Here is a 25,896-nt window from a genome sequence, read left to right on the forward strand (position 1 = left end):
CCCATGGCGCTAGCAGTCGGAGAGCTGCAGGGGACCAGGCACATGTTCAGCCGGTGCCTGATGATGTGCCTCTGGAGTCGTCGGCGACACAGCAGGTGCAGGAAATGCGGCCAGGTGTGCGGGAGCATCTGGGGGAGACACATGAGGCTGTGCTTGGCTTGGTCTCTGTGGTGGAGGAGTCTATATGGATCGCCAAAGCAATGCACCACATGTCCAAACGCCACGCGTCCTCCATGGAGAGAGTGGCGCCTCTCATGGGGAGCCTACTTCAGGAGGCCCATCAGGGCTTCCTGGGGATGCGCTCTGACCAGCAAGTCCTTACATCGGCATTGACCTCAGCTGGTCAGTGCCAGTGTGGGAGGTGGTGTGGGTATCAGGTTGTTGCCCAACCATTCACAGTGAGCAGAGAGGTCCAAAGCGACCTTACATTGGTGCAGCAGACGCCTGTTGTCTCTGCAGGCTCCTCTCAGGGCGTTCCGGATGAGGGCACCAGCTCCTCTGCCCCTCTCCCCGTGACTGTTTCATGCAGTGAGGCTGCGACAACTGGGAAGATGCCAGCTGTGGAACAGGCAGCTCCCTCCCAGGCGGGGCTAACACTGGCTCCACGGGCCAGAGGACAACTGCCAAGGTCATCAAGGCTAACAGGACAGCAGAGTCAGCAGGCTGTATCAGATGCCACTCCGAGCGATGGGGCAGCACCAAGGCGTAGCACCCGTAAACGAAAACATAAGGCACCATAGGCACAGCACGGGCTTTTCACTGGTGCTTTTGTGTTGGCCCGAGATGAGGTCCATATGATTTATTTTTCATTGTTAACACTGTTGTTTTCTCTTTGTGATAAGTTCTTTTGCTTCACACATTAAATGCAGATGTGTGACCATGGCTGAGGGTGCCTCGTTTCTTCTGCATGTGGATGGTTGACAAAAGTGCAATGAATGATTTGTTGGACATTCAGCTTTATTTACAATGCCCTTAGTTAGTACTGCTGACCTGGTAGATTTTGCACTTAGGTGTCGAGTGTCAAGCAAACAGCCCAGGCTTGTCCTGGAGATCCATCTGTGAAGTGCTAGCTGAAGGTTCATTGGATTAAAGTGTCCCGGGTGTCCCTGCCTCCCTGGAGTATGCCCGGGTCAGCGTCTACCCCCTCAGCATTTCCCTGTGCGTGTTCATTTTTGGACTCACTTTTGGACTCATCGTGTGCAGCCGCAGCCAGTGCGTCGACATCTTCATCATTCACTGCGTTCCCCCTTTCCAGTGCAAGATTGTGGAGAGCGCAGCATGCAACCACTAACACCGAGAAACGATCTGGGGGGCACTGGAGTGCGCACCCTGAACGGTCCAGGCATCGGAAGCGCATCTTGAGAAGACCGATGGCTCTCTCCACCACAGCCCTTGTGGTGCCGTGGCTCCTATTGTAGCGCTGCTCAACTTCTGTTCTTGGATGGCGGAGAGGCATCATGAGTCACCTTCTGAGGGGATAGCCCTTGTCACCCAGCAGCCATCAATTAAGTCACGCTGGAGGACTGAAGTGCCCCGGCACCTGGGAGTGTCTCAGGATGTAGGCATCGTGGGAGCTGCCTGGGTACCTTGAACAGACTTGTAGAATCTGCATCCTGTGATCACACACTATCTGCACGTTCATGGAGTGGAAGCCCTTCCTGTTGACAAAGGCACCCGGCTCACCTGCTGGTGCCTTGATGGCCACATGTGTACAGTCTATTGCACTCTAGACGCAAGGGAAGCCAGCAATGGCTGCAAAGCCTCTGGCTCACTGTGTCTGGCTTGCCTGGTCCCAATGGTAGTGGATGAAAGTTAATGTGTTCCTGAACAGAGCGTCTGTGACCTGCTTGACACAAGTGTGGACAGCTGATTGGGAGACACCACAAAGATCACCCACCGAGCCCTGGAAGGAGCCGTTGGCATAGAAGTTGAGGGCAGCTGTGACCTTCAGAGCCACTGGCATGGGGTGTCCACCCACACAGTTAGGGGCTATCTCAGGCCCAATCATCTGACAGATATAATTGACTGTCTTCCTCGAGAGTCGGAGCCTCCTTCGGCACTGCACTTCAGACATATTGAGGTAGCTGCTTCGCCGCCTGTATACCCTGGCAGCAGGATAGTGGTGTCTTCTGCGGCCGCTTCCACCTTGGACAACCTCTTGGCCCTGCACCCCTTGTGCCTGTGCTTGTCCTCCCAAAGGTGGGTCCCCTGGAGGCTGAATGTGCACTCCTGGCCACCTCCTCAGAGGAGCTGCCTCCAGTGGACAGATCCGCTCCCATACCCAGGCTATGGGAAGGCTTCCTGAAACCTGCAGGCCCGGAAAAGATTCCTCACTGCAGAATGCTGACCTGAAGGTTAAGAATCCAGAAAAAGCAGCTGGGATGCATTCTGAAGTACTGCAGATCACACAGGCAAGTTTGAAAATCTTTCAACAATAAATACTTCACAGAGCAGATTCACAATCCCACTGAGCCCTCTTATCCCGCCTGTGGATGAGGTTAATACAAATGTCTCCTACCCTCCTGCCTGTTGCACCCGTGCACCAACCTGAAGATCGCACAGGCCCTGAAAAATCGGTGTCGATTGAACACTAAAGGGCCTTAAGTGGCCCGTTAATTAATGGCGGGTACACGTCAGACTTCATCGTGCGCCCGCCCAGTGAAATATCGCAATGGCACGCGGTGACATCGGGACACTCGCCCTATATCACGTTGCGTCATTTTATGCGCAGACGTGCGGGGCCCGTTCCCCCACCCCCCACGTCAAACGGGAAATTTTGCCCAATATTTTTCATAGTTTTGATGGTATCTATTCCACGTAGGTACTTTTCTCTGGGGCCGGAGGAAAATCTTAATCTGGGCCACAGCCTTTAGGTCGGCACACGGGCCTGAGCCCAACCCGATTGTCTGTGAAATCACGTGGGATGATGTCAGGCGAGAGTCCCGACATCGTCCCAGGCTGGTGAGATATTTCGGTCGGTGGGCACGCGCAAAAGTTGGAAGAGCACCCGCCGGCAATTAAGAGGCAAATGAAGGGAACTAATTTGTAATTGCCTCCTATTTCTCATGGCTCGTCCAACCTTATGGTTGGCAAATGAGCAAATCGGCCAGGCAACCTTTGCATTTTTCATGAAACCTCATCCAAAGGCGGGATGTGGTTTCCATTATTAAATAAAAAAACAAATAAAAATGTATAGACAGAATTGTTATCATGTATATATTCAGGTGACTGATTGTGATGCTTGGACATTTTTTTCCGGATTTTAAAAAGTTTATTTATTGGTTTTAAAGTCTTCAGCTCCCTAAGGCAGCTCTCTGCCTTCACGGAACTTTCATTCAGTGCTTGCCCGCGCCCGTGCTTATGTCAGCGCCCGCCCTCCTCCCGCCCTCACCCCGGCAGCACTGAGCATTTCAGCACGCGCTTCACACTGGCTGGCTGTTAATTGGCCAGCCAGCATAAAATTGCGGTTGGCGCAGTCAGCAGTCCGTTCCCCGGCAACTCTCGGGCCCACCGATCGTGCCCACACGCTGACCTAATGAACAGGAGATAACAGTGTCTGTCAATCCCTTTATTCACATGGTACAGTTCCACCTGCCCGACGCTCCTCTCGAAACCAGATCATCTGATAAATTAGCTTCAATGTGACTAAGTCACCAGTCAGACATAATTGACACACATTACACACTTGGCCTAGATTTTTTGCAAAGTCGTGGAGACTCTGTGCCTCAGGTAAATTGGCGCCAGGACCCAGATCCCGAGGTCCCACCCCCATTTCTGACAGATCCCATTTCCGCCGGAAGGGGAAAGGGAGCAGGATGTGAAACCCAAACCCAGCAGGACCATTTGAACTCAGTGCAGAGTTCAAAGAGACCCATTTTTGCTGGAGTGAGGGGCAAGCTTGTTTGGGCAGGTTTTAAAACTGCAGCTGAGGCCAGACTCTCAGCTTTGCAGTTCAAATTCTATTGACTGTAGGGACTGCTTATTTGAGTGGGAAGAGGAATCTTTTGTATATTTTTTCATGAGGAGAACTCTCCTCTGATTCAGAGAGCTCACTTGATGGACTTTTTCCCTGTCCATTACCCAGGGGTTGAGGGGTGAAAAGTGTCTGAGACAGCTGGGAATTGTTCTCTCAGTTGGAGACACAAGCTCTAGTGAGGAGGAGGAGGAGGAGAAGAGTGAGAGGAAGAAGGGAACACAGGAAGGCTCAGGATGCTGCGGCTCCTCAGGAAGGGGACAGAGCAGCGCCAGAACAGCGGCGAGGGTCAGGGGGAGCCCAAAAACCCTCATTGGAGGCACAGATGAACTTATATCGTCCCAAGGGTATACGGGCAGAGACCTAGCTTCCTGCAACTGACCACATGAAGTCATTGAGCCATTTGTGGCACTGGGACCAAAGTCCTCCTCACCACCTCAACACTCATCGGCCACCCCAGCAACACCAGTCTGCTGGGCTTCCTCCTCTTCCAAGCGCTGGGCGTGAACTGGTGACGTCTATCATGTACTGCACGCAGCTGGGCACCACAGGCGGCCTCATTGAATCTGTAGGCAATTTTGCCCCTTTTGGAAAGCCTCTCACCTCGTTCCAATGGTGCAGACAACTGTGCATGGCAATATGTAATAAATGTACAACTCCTCAATGCCAAAAGGTGGGAGGCTTGCAGAATTTTAAAACTTCTGCTGCCTATGAAGTTTTGACATGATTGGCAAAAATTAGGTAAAATTTAAAATAAAAACAGAAAACGCAGGAAAGGCTCAGCAGGTCTGACAGCATCTGTGGAGAGAGAAACTGAGCTCATGTTTCGAGTCCATATGACTCTTCTTCAGATCCATCATATTTTCACCTCTCTTCAGCTCTGAAGAAGTCATGCAGATTCGAGACCTTAACTCTGTTTGTCTCTCCACGGATGCCGCCAGACCTGCTGGGTTTTGCCAGCATTTTCTGTTTTCATTTCAGAGTTCCAGCATCCGCAGAATTTTCTGTTTATCTTAGCTAAAACTTAAATTGGCTTACACAAATCTTCACTATGTACGGTAGATGCACTCGATTGATCACCTGATGGGTTAGCCGATGCTGTCAAATGCCGGAGGGCCCTTTAAAATGCTGGCCATTACCTTGTTCCAGTTGCCTGCAGCTTCCGAGACTGGACATCCCACCCACCAGCATTCTTTGGGCAGGATGATGGTCTGTAAGCTGCCCTTGCTGCTAATTCGTGGCAATTAGCATATTATCAGGTGCATACTGACGGCAGGCCTGGAAGTCGAAATGCCGCCGACTTCCGAGTGTAAAACCCACCATTGGTGAGCAGCCATATTTTTCAGCTCCCTTGCCGCCTCTCGAGTCTGACAGGAAGTGCTGCGGAACTATTTGCAAAGGCACACACAGGCTGCAAAGGGGAATGAGCTGCAAGAAAAGCTTTATTTGCACCAAGCCTGTTCTTTAATTCACTGTCTAGATTACTTTATTTGTCTGCTTTAAACATTAAAACCCAGCAGTTTAATTTTTGTTTCATTTCTGATCAACGGTTGTAAAATATTTTAAATGCGTTTATGAAAAACTTTCATAAATTCCAGCAAAGAGAAATAAAGAAGAAAGACAACTTGCATTTGTATAACACCTTTCCCTGTTTTATAGCCAATGAATGCGATTACTGTTGTTATTAGGAAACCCAACATTTAAATTGTGCACAGTAGGTACGAACAGCAGATCCTAGAACATCTTCCTTGGGTCTTCATTTATTTATTTTTCCTGTAAAACACCTTGAGCTGTTTTTTTTCTCTGCTAAAAATACTGTACAACTGTGAATTGTTGCTGCTCACATATTAATCTGTTCTGCAGGGCTATAAATTGTTGTTCATTTTGCTGGATGGTGATCTGGTGGAGCAGATCACGCAATCAATTTTTAACTTTATTTTAAACACTGAAATGTCTTACGGGTCTGATAGTAGGCATTCTATCAGACTACCACCAAGAAAGTGCAGATGAAACTTTAACCCATGGTATTATTGAGGAAACATAATGGCCAGGGGGGCCAAGAAAATTCCTCTGCTCTTCTTTTAATAGCAGTTTGGGATCATTTACATCCACCCGGAAGTGTTAAGAGTGCTCTTCCTCATATAAGATCATGGCTGATTGATTGTGACCTTAACTCCACTTTCCTGCCTGTCCTTCATAACCCTTGACTCCCTTGTCGAACAAAATTCTGTCTAACTCAGCCTCCTCTGCTCACTGTAGAAGAGAATTCAAAAGACTAATGATCCTCTGAGAGAAAAAAAATCCTCTTCAATTCCATCTTAAATGGGAGACCCCTTGGTTTTAAACTGTGTCCCCTAGTTCTAGATTGCCCCACAAGGTGAAACATCCTCTCAGCATCCTCTACTACACTGTCAAGCCCCCTCAGGACCTTATATATTTTGATAAGATCACCTCACATTCTTCTAAACTCCAGGCCCAATCTGCTCTATCTTTCCTCATAAAACAACCACATCATCCCAGGAATCAGCCCCTTTGTAGACTCTTTGTATCTCCTCACAATTTGCTTTCCTACCTATCTTTGCAACATCAGCTTATTTGGCTACAATACGATCGGTTCTTTCATCCAAGTAATTAACATAGATCATAAATAGCTGAGGCCCCAGCATTGTTCCCTGTGGCACTCCATTGTTAGTTGCCAATATGAAAATGATCCATTTATATTGATTCTCTATTTCCTGTGTGTTAGTTAATCCTCTAGCCATGCTAATATATCACCACCAACACTTACCTTGAGCACTAGCCTTTTGTGTGGCACATTTATTTTATTCTTTCAAGGGGTTTGAAAGTTGCAGGCAAGGCCAACATTTGTTGCCCTAATTGACCTTAAACTGAGTGGCTTGCTAGGCCACTTAAAAGGCAATTAAGAGTCAACTACATTACTGTTGGTCTGGAGTCACATTTAAGCAAAATGAGGTAACACTGGCAGATTTCCTTCCATAAAGGACATTAATGAACCAGATGGATTTTTACTACAATTAATAATACTTGTCATGGTCACCATTACTGAGACAAGCTTTATATTCCAGATTTATTAACTGAATTCAAATTCAGCTGCTGTGGTGCAATTTGAACCCATGTCCCCAGAGCATTAGCCTGGGTCTCTGGATTACTAGCCCAGTGACATTATCACTATGCCGCCATCTCACCAATCTCTCCTTATAGAATGTCCTTCGGAAATCCAAATACACTACATCTACTGCTTCCTCTTTATCCAATCTGTTTGTTACATACTCAAAAAGCTCAAATAAATTTGTCAAACTTAAGTGAATAACATTATCAATGCTGTTACTAAGATATTGGCAATTTAGCAATGGAAATTGTTTGGGTGATGATGCAGAGAAAAGTAGTGAGAGAATTCTGGAGCTTAGGGCCTAGGAAGATGCAGCCACGAATGGTGGAGCAATTGGAATCATCAAAAAGGAAATGCCTTGAGGAAAGGTACAAGCTGTTAAAATTGGACGAGTGCTTAATATGGCTTGTTCCTTTGAATCATCAAAGTGCAATAGGAGCAAAGCAAAAAATCTTTTCTTGTACCTACTCAACTACTCCCTATGGTGAAGTACTCCAAATAAGCATACCATAAGATCATTAGAGCCCAATTGTTTTTACTCCTTGTAGTTTGTTGCTGAATTAGTAGCTATCTGAAAATCCTTGATATTTCATCTTGGTTATTAAGGGCCAAAATTTTCCATTTGGTGGGCGGGTGGGCAGAGCAGGATTGGACGTGGGCGGGTGCGGACCCGATCGGTGCCCGCGATTGGGGCCGCGCCGCCATTTTGCCCACCCAGCGCATTTCCAACTCCCGTGGATAGCAGGAGTGTGCGGGCTGCGGCGGGCATGCACAGACCGCTGGGTCCAATGGCGACCCGGCAGTCTGTTTAAAGGAAGGCCTGGCAGCCTCCTGTAGGCTAATCGCAATGGCCACCTCGAGATCCAACCACAGGGGGTCTGCTAAGCAGGGCACTCTGGAGGGAAGGGCAGAGAAGCAGGGCAGGCTGCAGGGTCTGCCACAGGAGCAGGGCAGGCTGCAGGATAGGCCAGCCAGTGTGCCAATGTGTCCCTCGCTTTTCTGGTGATTGCCTTGCTGCCCTCCTCGAGGAGGAGGCAGCACAGCGGGAGGTGCTGTTTCCCCAGGATGGGAGGCGGAGGCCTCCCGACAAGACCAAACGTGCCTGGGAGGAGGTGGCGGAGGTGGTGAGCTCCTGTGACATGGTGCGGTGCACCTGGATCCAGTGCCGTAAGCGCTTCAAGAATTTGTTGCGCTCTGGAAGGGTGAGTACCATTTGGCATTGGGCATTTAACCCAGCAGGTAGCCTTAGCCTTTGAGGGCAATCCCCGCCTCCCTAAGTCTTACTGTCGTGACTGCATTGAATCATTGAATCATGTTGGCCATTTCTCGTACGCTGGGTGGCCAAGCAGATAGTGCCCATGCTTACATCAGCCTGAGTGGTTCATGAGGAGATGAGTTCTACCCCGCACCATGTGTTGCTCTTAGTCGCACCTGACTAGTCTGGGCGCAACCTGCAGGAGATGCAGCTAGGCGCATACTCAGAACTCCAGCACATGTCCTATTCAGGGTGATGAGATTGTGGAAGGGGAGCCTCAAGGTTTCGTGGCCAAGAGCCATCTGCTGCCCTCGCGCTGCACGTAGTTGTGCTTCCTTGGTATGGGAGCTAAGACCGTGTGTTTCCTAAAGTGATGGACGCAGAATGTGTCCAAGGTGGCTGTTTGTGGGGGGGGGTTGGGAGCAGGCGTACTATCTTTGTGTGAATGATCAGCAGTAGCGTGGAGAGGAGGCGCTGGAGGCCCGATATGGGCCACTGTGGTTGGGGTGCGGCGTGCATGTGCAGAGTCCATGTGCGATTAGCCACAATGAATGGTCTTCTCTGTTTTTCAGGGGGAAAATGCTCACAATGTGTGTGAGTGTTTGCGGACTGGAGGTGGCCAGGCCCAGCTGATGATTTTAAGCCACTTCGAGCAGGAGGCCCTGGAGCTTGAGAGGCACCATGCGCCCAGGTCCACAGGTGTCGGTGAGGCTGGGGTGGAACGGCCAGGTATTTGAGGTCCACAATGACATCCACTCTGTCTTCCCACCATCCAAAGCACTGACGATTGTTTGAAACGTTATTGTTGCAACATTGCTCATTCACAGACTGATAGAGTCAGACGTGTGGGTCATAGACAAAGGTCCCTCGGCCCTTCAAAGATGCTCATGTCATCCACCTTCCAAAGTCACCTTATCCCATTTCCGACCACTATCCCCATGGCCTTGTATGCCATGGCATCACAACTGCATATCCAAATACTTATTACATGTTAGGAGGGTTTCTGCATCCACCACCCTTTCAGGCAGTGCGTCCCACATTACTGTGTGCAAAAGTTGCTCATCACCTCACCTGTCAACCTCATGCTCCTTACCTTAAATCAATGCCACCAGGTTACTCATCCCTCCGCCAAGGGGCAAAGTTCCTTTCTGTCGACCCTATCTATGCCCCTCATAATGTTATAAAGCTCAATCATGTCACCCCTGAATCTCCTCTGCTCCAGGGAAAATAACCCCAGTCTATGCTATGTCTCCTCATAAGTCAAACTCTCCAGCCCTGCCAGCATCCTCGTCAACGACCTCTGCACTCTCTCCACTCCATTCTCATCCCCCCCATGAAGTGCATATCACAACTGCACTCAGAACTATAGCTGTGGCCTAGGCAGTGTTTTCTGCACTTGCAACAAGACCTCCCTGTTCCTATATTCTATTCCTCGGCTAATAAAGGCAAGTATGGCATTTACCTTCTTAAACACCTTATGTACCTGTCCCGCTACCTTAAGGGGCTTGTTGACATGCCCAGCAAGGTCCCTCTGATCCTCCTTACTTTCCACAGTCCTGCCATCCCTTGTGTATTCCCGGACCTTGTTTGTCCTTGGCCATCTGACCAACCTGTCTGTATCTGCCTGTAATGTTAGGGTCTCCTGCTGACTATTTGCCACCCCACCAATATTCATCTCCATAGGTTCTGGAAGGTTGAGCGCATAATGAGCCAGGGGAAGGGATGAAGTGTGTCACTGTGTGCACGTTAACTGATCCATTGTCCTTGTTGTTAATTTCAGTATCATCAGAGCACGGCCAGGAGGAGTTGCAGATGCCCCTCTCACACCAGCGGGCCCTTAACTGTCACCTGCGTCACACCTTTTCTGCGAGGCAGGCATCAGCGCAGATAGTAGCATATCGGTGGGCATTGCAACATCGGCTAGTGTCCCGGAGCACAGTGGAGAGGGCACTTCACAATCACTGGAGGAGCTGGCAGAGACAGAGTGCTGATGGCGCCAGTAGTCGGAGGACTGCAGGGGACCAGGCACATGTTGAGTCGGGGCGTGATGATGTGCCTCTGGAGTCATCCGAGATGCAGCAGCTGCAGGAAATGCGGTCGGGTGTGTGGGAGCATCTGGGAGTGATACGTGAGATGATGCTTCGCTTGGTGTCCGTGGTGGAGGAGTCCACGAGGAGCATCAGTGATGAAATGAGCCTCATGGCAGAGCATCATGCTTCCTCCATGGAGAGAGTGGCAACTCTCGTGGGAAGAGGCTTCCAGAAGAACAAGCAGCTTCTCCTGGCTTTACGCTTGGACCTGCAAGACTCACAGCACCAATGGCCACAGCTGGTCATTGCCAATGTGGGAGATGGTGTGGGCTTCAAGCCTCCCAGCTTGTTGCCCATCCATCCACGGTGAGCAGGGAGGTCCTGGGCGACCTCATGTCGGCGGAGCAGCTGCCTGTCGTATCTGCGGGCTCCTCTCATGGCGCTCCGGGTGAGGGCACCAGCTGCTCTGCCCCTCTCCCAGTGACCGCTTCATCAGGTGAGGCTGCGATGACTGGGGAATCTGATCAGTTCATTGTTTCTACTGTGAAAAATAACTAAAAATGAAAGAGGAGTTGATGCCATCCCACAGCATCTGGTTAGTTTAGCTTGTTTTCTCTTCTGTGAGAGCCAACCAACCAGAAAGCTCGGAAAGTGTTACGACACTGAACCAATCAAAAAGCTCTCCATGAAACATCAGCTGCAGGGACATTATAGATACATTTTTATTCCATAGGTTGATTCCATTTTTAGTAAAACATCCCTGATTTTACATTACCTCCCTCACCTGTTGCTTGAACTTGGGCCACTTCACTGAAAATGTATAATCTATATATGTATCATTTATGAAATGTATAACAAAATGTATAATCTATGAAAAACAGAAAATGCTGAAAATGCCCAGCAGATCAGTTGGCAACAGATGGAAAAGACAGGTCATAGCAGTTCAGGGGCAGAATGCGCCCCAAACAAAGTAACCTATCTATTCTGTTTACAGATATTGGGCTGAATAATACGGCCTTGCGCCATTGACGGGTTCTGCGGAGGAAGTCGGTGGCATTCCAATTCCAGGCCTGCCATCGATGCTCACTCAATAATACAGTCATTGCCGCCAATTAGCAGTAAGAGCGGATTACAGGCCACCATCCCGCGCAATGAGTGTGAGAGGGTGGGATGTCCGGTCACTGTGGCTGTAAGCTGTGATCCAGTACAAGGCAATGGCCAGAACTTTAAAGGGCCTCCTGGCACGGGACAGTGCCAGGTGACCCATCCGATGATCAATTGAGAGCATCTACTGTATGTAGTGAAGATTTGTACATTCTTCAGTCTGGCCAGGTAAATAAATCTAGATTTTAGTTCATCTCCGCCAACCATGTCAATCTTCAGAGGTGGCAGAAATTTTAAAACTCAGCAAGTCTCCCCCATTTTGGCATTGGGGAATTGTACATATGCCCATGCATAGATGCTTGTGCCAACAGAGTGAGGGGAGAGGCACTAGATCTAGAAGGGGCAAAGCTTCCCCCCAAATTCAGCGAGGTCACCCTTGGTGCCTGCAGTATATGATCGTTGTGTCCAGCTCATGACGAATGCTGGGAAAATAAGGGCCAAGATTTCCCCAAACTCCTTCTGTAGCATTGTACGAGAGAAACCTTTTCTGTATTAACGCATCTCTGGTGTCGTGGCCATCCACTCAGTCACAGCCAGGGCCATCAGCAGGAGAATGCCCTGATCCCTCAGCCCATCATCGCCCTTATCCTTGGAGGATTGGCCCTCATCTGGCCTGTCATTATCCTCTAGGGCATCTCCTCTTTGGATGGCAATGTTATGGAATGCACAGCAAACCACAACCATCAGGGACACATGTGGGGGGCAGTACTGTAATGCACGTCCAGGCCTGTCCAGGCATCGGAATCACATCTTTAGGAGACCAATGGTCTGCTCCACTGTGGCGCTGGTACTGGTGTGGCGCTCATTGTACCTCCTCTCTGTGACAGGTCTGGTCAGCTCTGTGACAGGTGGCACTAGTCATTTTCTCAGTGGATAGCCCTTATCATATAGTACCCATCTCTCCAAGGAATATGGGCCAGTGAAAAGGTTTGGAATCTGTGAGTTGCTAAGGATGTATGAGCTGTGACTACTGACTGGGTACCTGGCACACACTGGCACGACCGGCCGATTATGGTCACACACTACCTACACATTGATCGACTGGAAGCTCTTTCTGTTTATGAAGGTGCACAGCTGTCCAGCAGGAACCTTAATGGTTACCTGCGTACAATCAATGGCTCCCTGCACACTGGGTAAACCTGCAATCATTGCAAATCTTTGGGCTCTATCCATTTAATTTTGGACGTCCTGTGTGAATGAGATCTAATTCCCAGCCCTTTGGAACATTGCATCTGTGAACATCTTGATGCAATGGTGTGTAGCAGGCTGCGTTATCCCACTGAGGTCTCCACAGGCTGCCTGGAATGAGCCTGTTGCAAAGAAATATAGCACCACTGCTACCTTCAATGTGATAGGCATCAGGTGGCCCCTAACCCAACTGGATGAAATCTCCCCTGTGAGCATCTCACAAAATGATGTCCCAGTGGCTCTTGGAAGCCCGAGTCTTCTTCTGCACTGAGTCTAGTTCAGTTACAGGTAGCTCCTCTGCACCCCCTCCAGTGCAATCACATCCTTCCTATAATGTGGTGACCAGAACTGCACACAGTACTCTAGCTGTGGCCTCACCAAGGTTCTATACAACTCCAACATGACCTCCCCAATTTTGTAATCTATGCCTCGATTGATAAAGGCAAGTGTCCCATATGCCTTTTTCACCACCCCACTAACATGCCCCTCTGCCTTCAGAGATCTATGGTCCAAGGTCCCTTTGTTCCTCAGAACTTCCTAGTGTCATGCCGTTCATTAAATACTTCCTTGTCAAATTACTCCTTCCAAAGTGTATCACCTCACACTTTTCAGCGTTAAATTCCATCTGCCACTTATCTGCCCATTTGACCATCCCGTCTATATCGTTCTGTAGCCCAAGACACTCAGCCTCACTGTTAACTACCCGGCCAATCTTTGTGTCATCTGCAAACTTACTAATCCTACCCCCCACATAGTCATCTATGTCGTTTATATAAATGACAAATAATAGGGGACCCAGCACAGATCCCTGTGGTACGCCACTGGACACTGGCTCCCAGTCACTAAAGCATCCTTCTGTCATCACCCTCTGTTTCCTACAACTAAGCCAATTTGAATCCACCTCATCAAATTACCCTGTATTCCAGGTGCATTTGCCTTCTTTATAAGTCTCCCATGTGGGACCTTGTCAAAGGCCTGGCTGAAATCCATATAAACTACATCAACTGCACTACCCTCATCTACACACCTGGTCACTTCCTCAAAAAATTCAATCAAATTTGTTAGGCATGACCTCCCTCTGACAAAGCCATGCTGACTATCCCTGATCAAACCTTGCCTCTCCAAGTGGAGATAGATTCTCTCCTTCTGAATTTTCTCCAATAGTTTCCCTACCACTGATGTGAGACTCACTGGCTTGTAGTTCCCTGGTTTCTCTCTACAACCCTTCTTAAATAGCGGAACCACATTAGCTATTCGTCAGTCCTCTGGCACCTCCCCTGTGGTCAGAGAGGAATTAAAAATTTGGGTCAGAGCCCCTGTGAGGTCCTCCCTTGCCTCCCTCAGCAGTCTGGGACACAAATCATCCGGACCTGGAGATTTGTCCACTTTTAAGCCTGCCAACACCTCCAATACCTTGTCACTCCCTATATCGATTTGCTCAAGAACCTCGTAGTCTCTCTCCCTGAGTTCCATACCTTCATCCTCATTCTCTTGGGTAAAGATGGATGTGAAGTATTCGTCCTGAATTGGGAGCCTATTATTCAGCCCATTGTCTGAACCATTATGCAATATATAGAATTACATCAAATTTTATAGTGCAGAAACTGACCATTTGGTTAAGGATGTGATTGCACTGGGTGGGGGTGCAGAGGAGATTCACCAGGATGTTGCCTGGGATGAAACATTTAAGTTATGAAGAGAGGTTGGATAGACTTGAGTTGTTTTCATTGGAGCAGGGAAGACTGAGGGGCGACCTGATCGAGGTGTACAAGATTATGAGGGGCATGGACAGGGTGGATAGGGAGCAGCTGTTCCCCTTAGTTGAAGGGTCAGTCACAAGGCGGCATAAGTTCAAGGTGAGGGGCAGGAGGTTTAGGGGGGATGTGAGAAAAAACTTTTTTACCCAGAGGGTGGTGACAGTCTGGAATGCACTGCTTGGGAGGCTGGTGGAGGCGGGTTGCCTCACATCCTTTAAAAAGCACCTGGATGAGCACTTGGCACATCATAACATTCAAAGTTATGGGCCAAGTGCTGGTAAATGGGATTAGGTAGGTAGGTCAGGTGTTTCTCACGTGTCGGTGCAGGCTCGATGGGCTGAAGGGCCTCTTCTGCACTGTGATTCTGTGATTCATTTGCCCCACAGGTCTATGTTGGAGTTTGTACTTAGCATGAGCCTCCTCCCAGTGTTCTCTGTTTTTCATATAGATTTTCAGCATTTATAACTTTCCCTTTTTATTTCACTGAAGTCCTACAGGATAGACTGAAAACTTGTTTCAAAATCTCCACTCCCTTCAAGTGAAGAGTTAGATTACAATAGGAGAATCTTGTTGTCAGAGTAACAGGTCAAACTTTAGACGTTTTTTCTTTTGCATGATGGGAAGAAGCTGATAATTGAAGTCTTGTTTGGCTATCCATTCAATGACCTCCTGAGATGCTAAGTGGAAAAATAAAGTGCCCGTCTCAACAGATCCTACTGGGCAGGTTGATGTGATGTGTTCCATGATCTGGGACTCATGGCCACAGTCACACTTGGGGTCGTCCCTCACCTTCCACTTATGAAACAGCTGACAGCATCGTCCACGCCCTGTGTGGATTCAATTGAGCGCTGTCCACTGTCTTTGAGGGCGGTCGAAGGCAGACACCTCTGCACGTCTCCCACCATTCTGTCCATCTTGGATTGCAGGTTAATGCCATCTGCATATTAGCTGTTGTTTCCCAGAATGGCCAGCACAATTTTAAGTGCTTAATAGCAGGTTTTTCAAGTCTCAGAGAATGGGATCATGATTTTTTTCCATCTGACAGAGCACAGCAATGCTGTGGCAAATGGCAGGTGGGCATTATGGATAGATACTGGGAGCCACTTATTGGAGTGTACGTAAGCATCCCTGACACTGATTTCCTGGCAGCATCTAGCTTCATCTCCATGATCTTTGTATGGCTGCTCCAGGCTCATGAGGGAGAACAGTATTCTGCAGCAGTGTAGACAAGGGCCAGTGTTGTGGCTATATGCCAGCGAGTGTCCATATCAAGTTCACCCTGTCTTTTACTTATTAGCTGGTGTTGATGAGATGAGGCCAATAGGAAAGGATCCTATCCAGGGTGCCTCCCAGATATTTTGGGTGGGGGTCATAAGTCAGTTGCCTTCTGTGGAAGGAAACTTTGATGAGAACTTACATGTGTTCTCCTGTGTGAACTAGTTTATTGAGAACTTGCCAGCTAATATCATCAAGAAGACAACCTGACATCCAAAAGTAGCCTGCCAGTCTGAAAAGCATGAGAGTCAAATTCAATTCAAAATTGCCTCCGTGACAGTATATGTGTAAGAAAACACACTTATTTTGTTTAGGACACTGGAGTAGTTCAAAGAAAATGGCAAACTAATCAGTAGAGTTAGACTACAAGCTTAGAGTTAGCAAATAGCATGGCAATTCTTAGGTTTAAAGATAAATGCTTTACGCATAATAACTTTCACAAGAATTGGAGTAGGCCATTTAGCCCTTCAAGCCTGTTCCACCATTTACGGAGATCGACTGATCTGTGACCTAACTCCATATACCTTTACTCCATGTCCTTTGATACCTTTGGCTAACAAAAATCTATCCATTCCTATCCGTTTTAAGTTGAACAATTGACCTAACATCAATCAAAATTTGTGGAAGAGAGTTCCTCATTTCTACCACACGTTCTGTGAAGATGTGTTTCCTAGTTTCACTCTTGAAAGGTCTGGTTCTAAATTTTACACTGTGCCTCTAGGCCTAGACTCCCCAACTATCAGAAATTATTTCTTCAAATTTACCCTATCTGTTCCCCTTAATATCTTGAAAGCTTCAATCAAATCACCACTTAACATTCTAAATTCCTGGGAATACAACGCTAGTTTGTGTAATCTCTCCTCATAGACTAGCTATGCAGACCAGGAATCATTTTCTATCCACTACTCCTGCCCTCTGTCTGCTTCCACTCAGCCTCCTAACCAGGTCAATCATTTTCTTAAAAAGTGGAGTTACATGAGCAATTTTCCAAACTAAAGGAACGACTCATGAATCAAGAGAGTTTGAAAGATTAAAGTTAAGGCACCTAAAATGTTCTCACCTACTTCTTTTAAAACTGTGCGCTGGATAACATCTAGTCCTGGGGTTTTTATTGCTTTTATTTTCTTCATGATTATTGTTTTGTTTATGTTAATTTTGCTGAGTACCTGTTCCTGATTCAGTATTACTTTCCTTGGAATGTTCAGCATGCTGACCTCTTCCTCAACTGTAAATACTGACACAAATCAATTATTCAACATGTCCACTATTTCCTTATTTCCATGGACAATAATAATATTATCAATTGTCAAGGGCCTTGTTTGGTCCTGATCAACATCTTTTCCTAATATAATTGTAAAAAATGTTTTGTGTTAATTTAGATATCCCTTACAAATTTCTTTTGATATTTTCCTTCTTAGTAGTTCATATCTGTTTTGTCACCCTTTCCTGTTCTTTACATCTTTCCCAGTTTCCAGGATTTGTGATTTTTTTTCACTTCTTCTTTTAATTTTATGTTGTCTTCTATCCCTTTAGTCATCCATGCCTTTTTTTAAACAAGTAGAGCTCTTGTCCTCCAGGAGTATAAACTGGTTCAGTATCACACTAAATTATTTTTGAACACCTCCCATTGATCTTCTGTCAGCTTACCCATTAACAATATTTCTCAGTTTACTGTGGACAATTTCTATCTCATTGCATTAATGTCGCTTTGCCTAAATCTTATTAGCTACTAAGAATCTTAGTAGCTGTTTTGCAATTCTCCCTTTAGACACTAGGTTGAACTCAATCACATAACGACAACTATTAGATAAACATTCTTGCATGATTAGGATGTTAACTAAATCTGACTCACTCATTAGTAAATCTAATATGGCATGCCTTCTTGTTGGTTCTAAGACATGTTACATGCAAATAACTATTCCAGACACAATCAAGACTTATCTTTCTGACTTCTGCTGGTCTGCTTATCCTAATACAAATGAAAATTAAATTAAATTAAATTAAACTCTCCCAGTAAAAACCACTCTGCCTTTGCTACATGCTTGCTTAATTTCTACATCTATGCAATCTACCACTTCACAGTTGCTATTAGAGAGCCTGTCCACTATTCCCACTACAGTATTAAATCCCTTTCTATTTCTTAACTCTACCCATAAAGTCTCCACTGCCTGCTTATCACCCATTACATCCTCTCCTATCAGTTAACCGATTTCATCCTCAATCATCAATTCCCAACTGGTTCTATCTTTGAAAGTGTAGCTCAAGTAATGGCTAAACATTGATGTTTCCTAGTGTAAACTAACAGTGAATACCAGTAATAAAATATTTATTCAGCAAAACTTCATTCCATTTTGTAGATTTTTTTATTGTTCAGAGGAAGATATTTAAAGCTGCAACTGTACTGTCACTTCTTCATCAGTAGCAATCCATTCTGATGCTCATTGGATCAGTTGTGATAACACAGTTCAGGAATGGCATGAATACTAAACAACAACAACTTATATTTACATAGCACTTTTAATATAATAAAATGAAATGTCTCAAGGAGCTTCATAGAAACATTGTGAAGCAAAATATGACACCAAGGGCAGAATTTTGCTCTCGGATGGCGAGCAGGCAGCCAAACTCCGCCGCCGAAGCGGGCCCCGCCGCCATTTTAAGTGGCCCGCCCAGCGGCCTGCCTGACAGGAAGCGTTATGCGCTATGCGCTTCGTGTGAGGGGGAGGGATTCCCCATCTGTCAAAGTGCGCTCTTTCGCGGAAGAGCGCACATCTCCCTGAGACTAAGTGCTGTCTCAGGGAGATCAGTGAAAGTGTTACAAAGTTAAAAAATAGAAAAATAAAAAAGTTATTAACATGTCCCCCTCATGCGACAATGTCACACGAGATGGGACATGTTAATAAATATCACATAAAATTTATTAAAGTTTTCAAAAACGGACATGGAACCTCATCCCGCCTTAAGGTTGGACGGGCAGGGTCTTTAATTATCTTAACTACCCTGTCAATGGCCTCAATTGGCCATTGACAGGTCGGCGGGCTGATTTCGCTGTCCGCCAGTCTTCCTAAAGACTTAAATGGACCGGGATGACATCAGGGGTTCCTCCCAACGTCATCCCGTGTCATTTTCCCATCGGCAAGCGGGCCCCACCCCCAAATCGCCGATGGGAAAATTCAGGCCCAAGCCATATAAGGAGATATTAGGTCAGATGACCAAAAGCTTGGTCAAAGGGGTGGTTTTAAGGTTTATTTTAAAGGGGAAAAATGAGGTTGCGAGGCAAAGAGGTGCAGGGAGGGAATTCCAAAACTTACAGTTTAAGCAACAGCAGGTGTGACCAGCAATGGTGGAACAATTAAAATCAGGGATGCTCAAAAGACAGAATTAGATTAGTGCAGGTATCTCAGAGGGTTGTGACATTACAGAGAAAGGGAAGGATGAGACCATGGAGGGATTTGGAAACAAAGATCAGAATTTTAAAACTACGAGGTTGCTTTCCCAGAGCCAGGTGTAGATAGTGTTACACTATTTTGAATGCAGTATTGGCCATCAGGATGCTGTAGAACTTCAGTGTAAAGCAACATTTTAATAAATGTCCAGCATTGTGAACAATGTATAATTTTAAGTTGAATACATATATATATGTGCGTGTGTTAAGTAAGGCAAAAAAGTTCCAGTTTCACTTAGGTTTTGTTTGTGAACCTTGGTGTCAGGAAGTCTGAATGGACTCCTGACTGAAAGGTCAGGTCTTTTGGGTTTGTTTGTATATATATATATATATATATATGTATATATATACATTTTAATGAGGTTTTACAGCCCCTGAAGGTAAAGAGATGTATTAAAAGTTTAGTGACTGTGGGGAGAAACAGCGACAAAGTAGAAAAAAACTTTACTGTTGCCAGTGACAGTGACTTGGGGGCATGGATACAGAGAAAAGGCAGAAGAGAGAGTTCAGTGTCTGTCGGGGAGCAAAGACAGGGGTTTTCAGTTCTCTGAGAAGAAAACATTACAAGGCTATTGGGATAGTAGTTGACTGAATAGTCAGTTATAGAACTCAGTAAAGTGATCAGTTTAGCAGAGGTGCTACTGGAAGACTGAGTTTTGAGTATGGTTTTTGGGTGTCTCCAGAGAGATACAAGTTGGGTGAAAAGCACCCAGTGAATGCTCAGGAATTCACCAGAAGAAAGCCATTTGTAACTGTGCCAGTTCTAAGTGAGAAGTCTTTGTGTGTCAAGCTAGTGGTAACTCTTCACTGGCTTATGTGCCGGTAAAGATATTGCTGGGGTAAAGGAATAATGGGAATTCGAATCATCTTCTTGTGTTTGTATTGAGATCTTTCCAACCTGTAATATAGTTCATTTTTCTTGTTTAATAAATATTTTATTATTTGTATCAAAAGTTTGTCAGCAGACTCCTGCAAATTCGTTAAGTTTCCTCCGCCCTTTCACTCGGGGATCTGACTTGCCCAGTATTAACATCAGCTGGGATGGTGACACCAGGCGTTGCCTCGCCTGGGAACTTTACAGCAAAATTTGTTAGTAATGTTTTGAGAAATTGAAATTTAACCTTATAAAAATAGCTGGCCGGGTAGCGAACTCTGAATATGTGTCCAAGCACATGCCTGCCCGTTGTTGCTTTTCTTAAAGGATCGATCTGGACTGGAGACTCCTTTCAGTGGTTGGTCTTCATATTAACCGTTGGTTTACGGAAGAGGATTCGGATCAATGAAACGCGCAGACTAATCAAACAGTCTGGGAACCGCTGTTACAAAATCCTGGTTAGGATCGACAGATTTGGCGCTTATAGCTTGCACATTAACAGGGAGCCCCCTGAAGTTGAAGAGCAGTCTGGCAAAATTCAGGGTTAGCAGGTTCAGAATATCAATATTAACACTGGAGTAGAGTTCACAGCATTACTTAGGGGTTGTGTTAAACAAAAACAGCGGTTACCATTGGAGCACAGAAACTGTGGACTCCTGTCTATAACACGCCAATTAGCAGCAGCAAAATATTCTTCCAGGTCCCCAGGTAGTTAGACAATTATTACAATGAAAAAGACAGAAAGTTTGAAATGAACAAGACAGATAGTGATTTTTTGAGAACAGATCTGATGTGATTTTTTTCGGTGATAATTCTTTATATAGACTGAAAGGAAGGCAGCATTCCTTGTGTAAAAAAACAAACACTGGATCGTATTGTCCCGATTCCACCCAAAGTCTGGTTCGAGCCTTGCGCCCGGGCAAATCGCGTTTTTGTTCAACAAATGTGGAAATAACTAAAACGTAACAGAGATCAATTTTCAAATTAATGTCTTAACTGTGCCCATAAACTGTAGTATCTCTTGTGGCTAATTTCCCAGCCGCGCGATGTCCAGATGCAATTTATAGAATAAGATACTTTCGGATATTAAGCGAAAGCACATTTCAGGTTAGCCTCGACTGGGCAAGGGCTTCGCTAAAACAAACTTTTACAGTTATATAATGTCTCAATTAAATACAAAGCAAAGCCAATCGGCCCAAATCGATTACTTTTTAATGTCGTACATTATTACAGTTAATAAAGATCTTAGCAACCAATTAGGTGAGAGAGAATGCAGCGATTGTGATATTCCCCCAGGAACCTACCATTTAAGGGTTACCTCGGTTTTATTTAGGAAGTAAACAGCCATACAAGTCTAGCTAAACCCATCAATCTTTGGCAATAAAAGCTGATATTAATGGGGGGCGGGGTGGTTACAAAGGAGGTAAACCCTGCCGTTCAGCCTCGAAGTTTCAGCGCAGTATAATCTCAAGAATTTAGGAATGTAACTAAATGTTCCGGGATTTGGGTTTAGAAAGGTTACTGTCACTTATCCCACTAGGACGACACTATTGAACCTACTTGTTTCAATGTCGCGAAACATGTTTATTTTCCAAAATCAGGCTTCGCACCATCCAGTGTAAGCTGTGTTCCGCGTATGCCCATCCTTATCCTAATTCTAAATCACCACTATTCTCACTCGTCCTTTCCCTAACTTTAAATATAACCATACACTGACACTACAGTTTGTGATATCCTCGCCACAATTAACTCGTATTCACCGTTATCGTTTGGTCTTCAACTAAAACCCAGCGCACTGTACTCCTGCTAATGCAGAACCCGGTACACAGCCCCGGCTTGATTCCTACCATGACCAGGTCTAATACATTTGTACAGGAGATTCGGCTAATGATAATCCTATCAGACCCACTTACTTCTACTGTGCTTTCCCTGCGTGTAATACAACCATTAATTCTCCAAAGTTCAGGTGGGCGCGACTCCCAATGTCATTGAATGAAATGACAAGTTCACCGGGATAACAAGAAGCGTAGCAGTCGCTGACAAGCAGTGTAAATCGATGGTAAAATGGAAGAATAAGATGTCTTACCGTGGAGTTGAGCGAGCATGAGCAGGTGAGGAAGTATCATCGCGGTTTGCATGCGGGCCAGGAGCTGGGAGAGACGCTGTTCGGTTTGCATGCTCTCCAGTTCACAGCTCTCCGTCCCACTTCATAAAGCTCAGAGCCCAAAACCCGCGCAGGCGCCACTCGAGGGCCGACAGGAGCTGTGCCCGGCTCCAAGGAGCTGGGACCTAATTTATGATGAAGGATTATGTAACCTGACTACTTTAAAAGAACCCCCACCCACCTCTCTCCCCCCCCCCCCCCCCCCCACCTTTAACCATTTAGTGATCAGTGTTAGTTGGGGCTGTGGAAATACGAAGCAAGGAGGGAGCGTAGTGTTTCACCCCTGTTGCTGACAGAAAAAACACAACACTGTCCGTCCGGAGCAACTGCGAAGAAGCCAAGGCTGATAGTTTGCGATGCAAAATTACAACAGATTCAGCTGCGACCCACTTGGAAGGGTCTCGCTGCTCTACAGCAGCACCTTAATGACTGAGTGAACTGTCATCGAATGAATTGGTTTACAAGGAATCTCAACCATGAACCCGGAACTTGTATGGTTATTATAGTGATAATGTGGCGATCCTCCAAAAAAAAATCGACATATAAATTTTGACACCAATTATAATTCTAATGCCAACAGTAATTTGTCCTTCAGCTCGTTCGAACTTTCCAGACCTGTTTCAAACAAAGGATGACATGTTTGGTCAAATTCTGGTGTGCTGAATGGCCTTGTTGTATCCCCTATAACCTCTGACTCCCTTGAACATCAACAATCTGTCCACCTCAGCCTTCAATATATTCAGTGAGCCAGCCTCCACTGGTCTGTGGAACAGAATTCCAAAGACTGATGACCCTCTGAAAGAATAAATCCCTCTTAATCACTGTATTAAAAGGGAGATTTTAAACTGAGCCCCCTAGTTCTAGATGACGCAGCCAGAGGAAAAGATCCTTTCAACGTCTACCCTGTCAAGCCCCCTCAGAATTTTATGTTTCAATAAAATCGCTTCTCATTCTTCTAAAATGGACTTTCTACTTTTTTTTCAAATCCATTAAACTCTGTTTTGAGCAACCACTTTGATCTGATCCCAGGTGCCCACTCTCTTTCCTTCAGCATCCACAGCTTTATGTGGAGAAATAAAAATATTTTTTGGTTTGCCTAGCTTTTTTCCTTCAATTCCTTTTCAACAACTGTCTAGTGGCACATCTCACTAACCCAACACATTTTTCTCCATCTTATTTGAAACTTTATTCACTTCTATTGTCAAATGTCAGATGTGTTTCAGATTATGAGTTCAGATCCATTCCAGAGTACTTTATTACAGAAATCTAGGCAGACATTCCAGATGAAGTGCTGCATTTTGGGAAGTTCTGTCTTTTGGCTAACAAATTAAACTGAGTTTACTCTACCATTTCTGCCAACTCCAGCATGATGCCACCATCAAACAGATCTTTCCCTCCCCTGTCAGCATTCCAAAGGGAACCCTTCCCTAAATGGCACCCTACGGTCCACTCCTCTATCACCCCCAAAACCTCTTTCCCTTCCCACAGCACCTTCCCATGTCATTGCAGGAGATGTAACACCTGCCCCTTTACCTCCTCTCTCCTCACTGTCCTAAACCCGAACACTCCTTCCAGATGAAACAGAAATTTACTTGTACTTCTTTTAACTTAGTCTACTGTATTCGCTGCTCACAATGCGGTCTCCTCTACACTGGGGGGGGCCAAATGGAGATGGGGTGACCGCTTTGCGGAACACCTCCACTCAGTCTGCAAGCAAGCATGACCCTGACCTTCCGGTCACTTGCCATCTCAATTCACCATCTTTCTTTTATGCTCATATTTCTGTCCTTGGCCCACTGTGATGTTCCAGTGAGACCCAAATAAGCTTGAAGAACAGCATCTCATCTTCCAATTAGGCTCTTTACCACCTTCTGAACTCAACATTGAATTTAACAACTTCAGGCCATGAACTCTCTCCTCCTTTTTGATTTTTAACCCCCCCAAGTGCCAGCCTGTATCTTGTTCTTTGCTTTCAAACAGAGCTGTCCTTTATTCTGCTAGTAACACCTGCTCTGGACCAATGCTTTGTTTCTTTACTACTACCATTATCATTCCCTTTGCCTTTTGTCCAATGACATCTTTGTCATTTAATCTTCCCTGCCCTCTACCCTATCCCTCACCTTCCCTTTTGTTCCACATGACCCTCCCCCCATTTTCAACAGCATAAAATCACATTTCTACCTCTCTTCAGTTCTGAAGTTATCTCTCTTTAGTTCTGATGTTAACTTTGTTTCTCTCTCTACAGATGCTGCCAGACCTGCTGAGTTTTTCTAGAACTTTCTGTTTTTATTTCAGATCTTCAGCATCCACAGTATTTTGGTTTTACTTAAGCTAAACCGAAGCCCTGTCTGGTCTCTTGGGTGAATACAAGAGCCCTGTGGCACTATTTTGTCAAAACGTTATCCTTTGTGTGTCGGCTGATAGACATCCCTCCATCAACACCAACTTTTAAAAAAATTATCTGGCCATTATCACCATGTATTTTAGTGGGAACCTGCCACGTTTCCTTCATTACAACACTGACTACACTTCAAAAGTACTTCATTGGCTGAAGAACACTTTGTGATGGCCTGAGGTTGTGAAAGGCGCTTTATAAGTGCAAGTCTATTTTTCCTTGCCACAGTTCCAAATTCACGATGGTCTCTGGCCAACAAAAACCCAAGATTACTCATAGAAATTTGTCACGGACTCTTTTTTTTCTCCATGATTCTGCTCCTAACAAAAGCACTGACTTGATGTTGGTGCTAAAAATGGAAAAAGTTTGGTCTACTCTCTATCTAATACCTTATCGTGCAAATATTTCTATGATTCATCAGTGAACTTCAATGTATCAAACGTGAGAAACACAACTTTGCTTACTCCTTCATCTGGCGCTCGAACTAGTAGTTTTAACATCCCAAATAGATGGTATAGCCCTAAATGTTGACACCTTTTGGCTCCAAATTAAGTTTATAGCAACATAATAACATGAATGATCCTAAAAACCCTTTTAGATCGAATAGACAAAAACTTCAAAATGTGGCAATCTTCCACGGCTTTTAAAATACTTTTACAATTTACCTCTGTCATTTTATAGTGCTTTCCATTGGACTTAACTCTTTACTGTGTGAGGACAGGTGCCAAATTTTCCTTTGCTGAAGACATGCAGTTTTCACCCCTGGGGTAAGAAATATTACAGGATATGAATGAAAACTGCACAACTTCACTATAATTAAGAACTGAGGGGGATATAAATCTGGGACTTTTCTAGTGGTACATTAATGCACATTTTGCAGTGTTGCTTTACTGCTCTAAACAATAAAATTAAAATTGCATTTATATTGTGGTTATCATAACCTCAGGACATTTCAAAAGCAATTCACAACCAGTTAATTGTTTTTGCAGATTGGCAAATGGGGCAGCTGATTCAAATGTAGCAAGATTCAATAACAGCATTGAGATACAAGCATAGATTTTCCTGACAGTTTTGTTTGTAACACCATCCTTCTCTATATGGAGAACAAAGTTCTAATATTTTACACTATTAACGCTTTGAGTCCGTATGACTCTTCTCCCTCCACAGATGCTGCCAGATCTGTTGAGTTTTTCCAGCATTTTCTGTTTTTATGTCAGATTTCCAGCATCTGCAGCATTTTGCTTTC

At 45.5% G+C, this 25,896-nt stretch overlaps 1 protein-coding gene across 1 annotated transcript in view; it reads right to left on the reverse strand.

The window, feature by feature from the left end:
• LOC144682449 (relaxin receptor 1-like) overlaps window positions 1-22,342 on the reverse strand; it is a 241,886-nt gene extending 219,544 nt beyond the window's left edge. The window contains exon 1 of the mRNA XM_078544852.1: window positions 22,178-22,342. Within this exon, the coding sequence (XP_078400978.1) occupies window positions 22,178-22,268 (91 nt within the window). The 5' untranslated portion in view covers window positions 22,269-22,342. The remainder of the gene's footprint in view (window positions 1-22,177) is intronic.
• Between the last annotated feature and the right edge of the window lie 3,554 nt (window positions 22,343-25,896).

This window comes from Cetorhinus maximus, chromosome 7, assembly GCF_964194155.1.
Source record: "Cetorhinus maximus chromosome 7, sCetMax3.hap1.1, whole genome shotgun sequence".
Classification (NCBI taxonomy): Eukaryota; Metazoa; Chordata; class Chondrichthyes; order Lamniformes; family Cetorhinidae; genus Cetorhinus; species Cetorhinus maximus.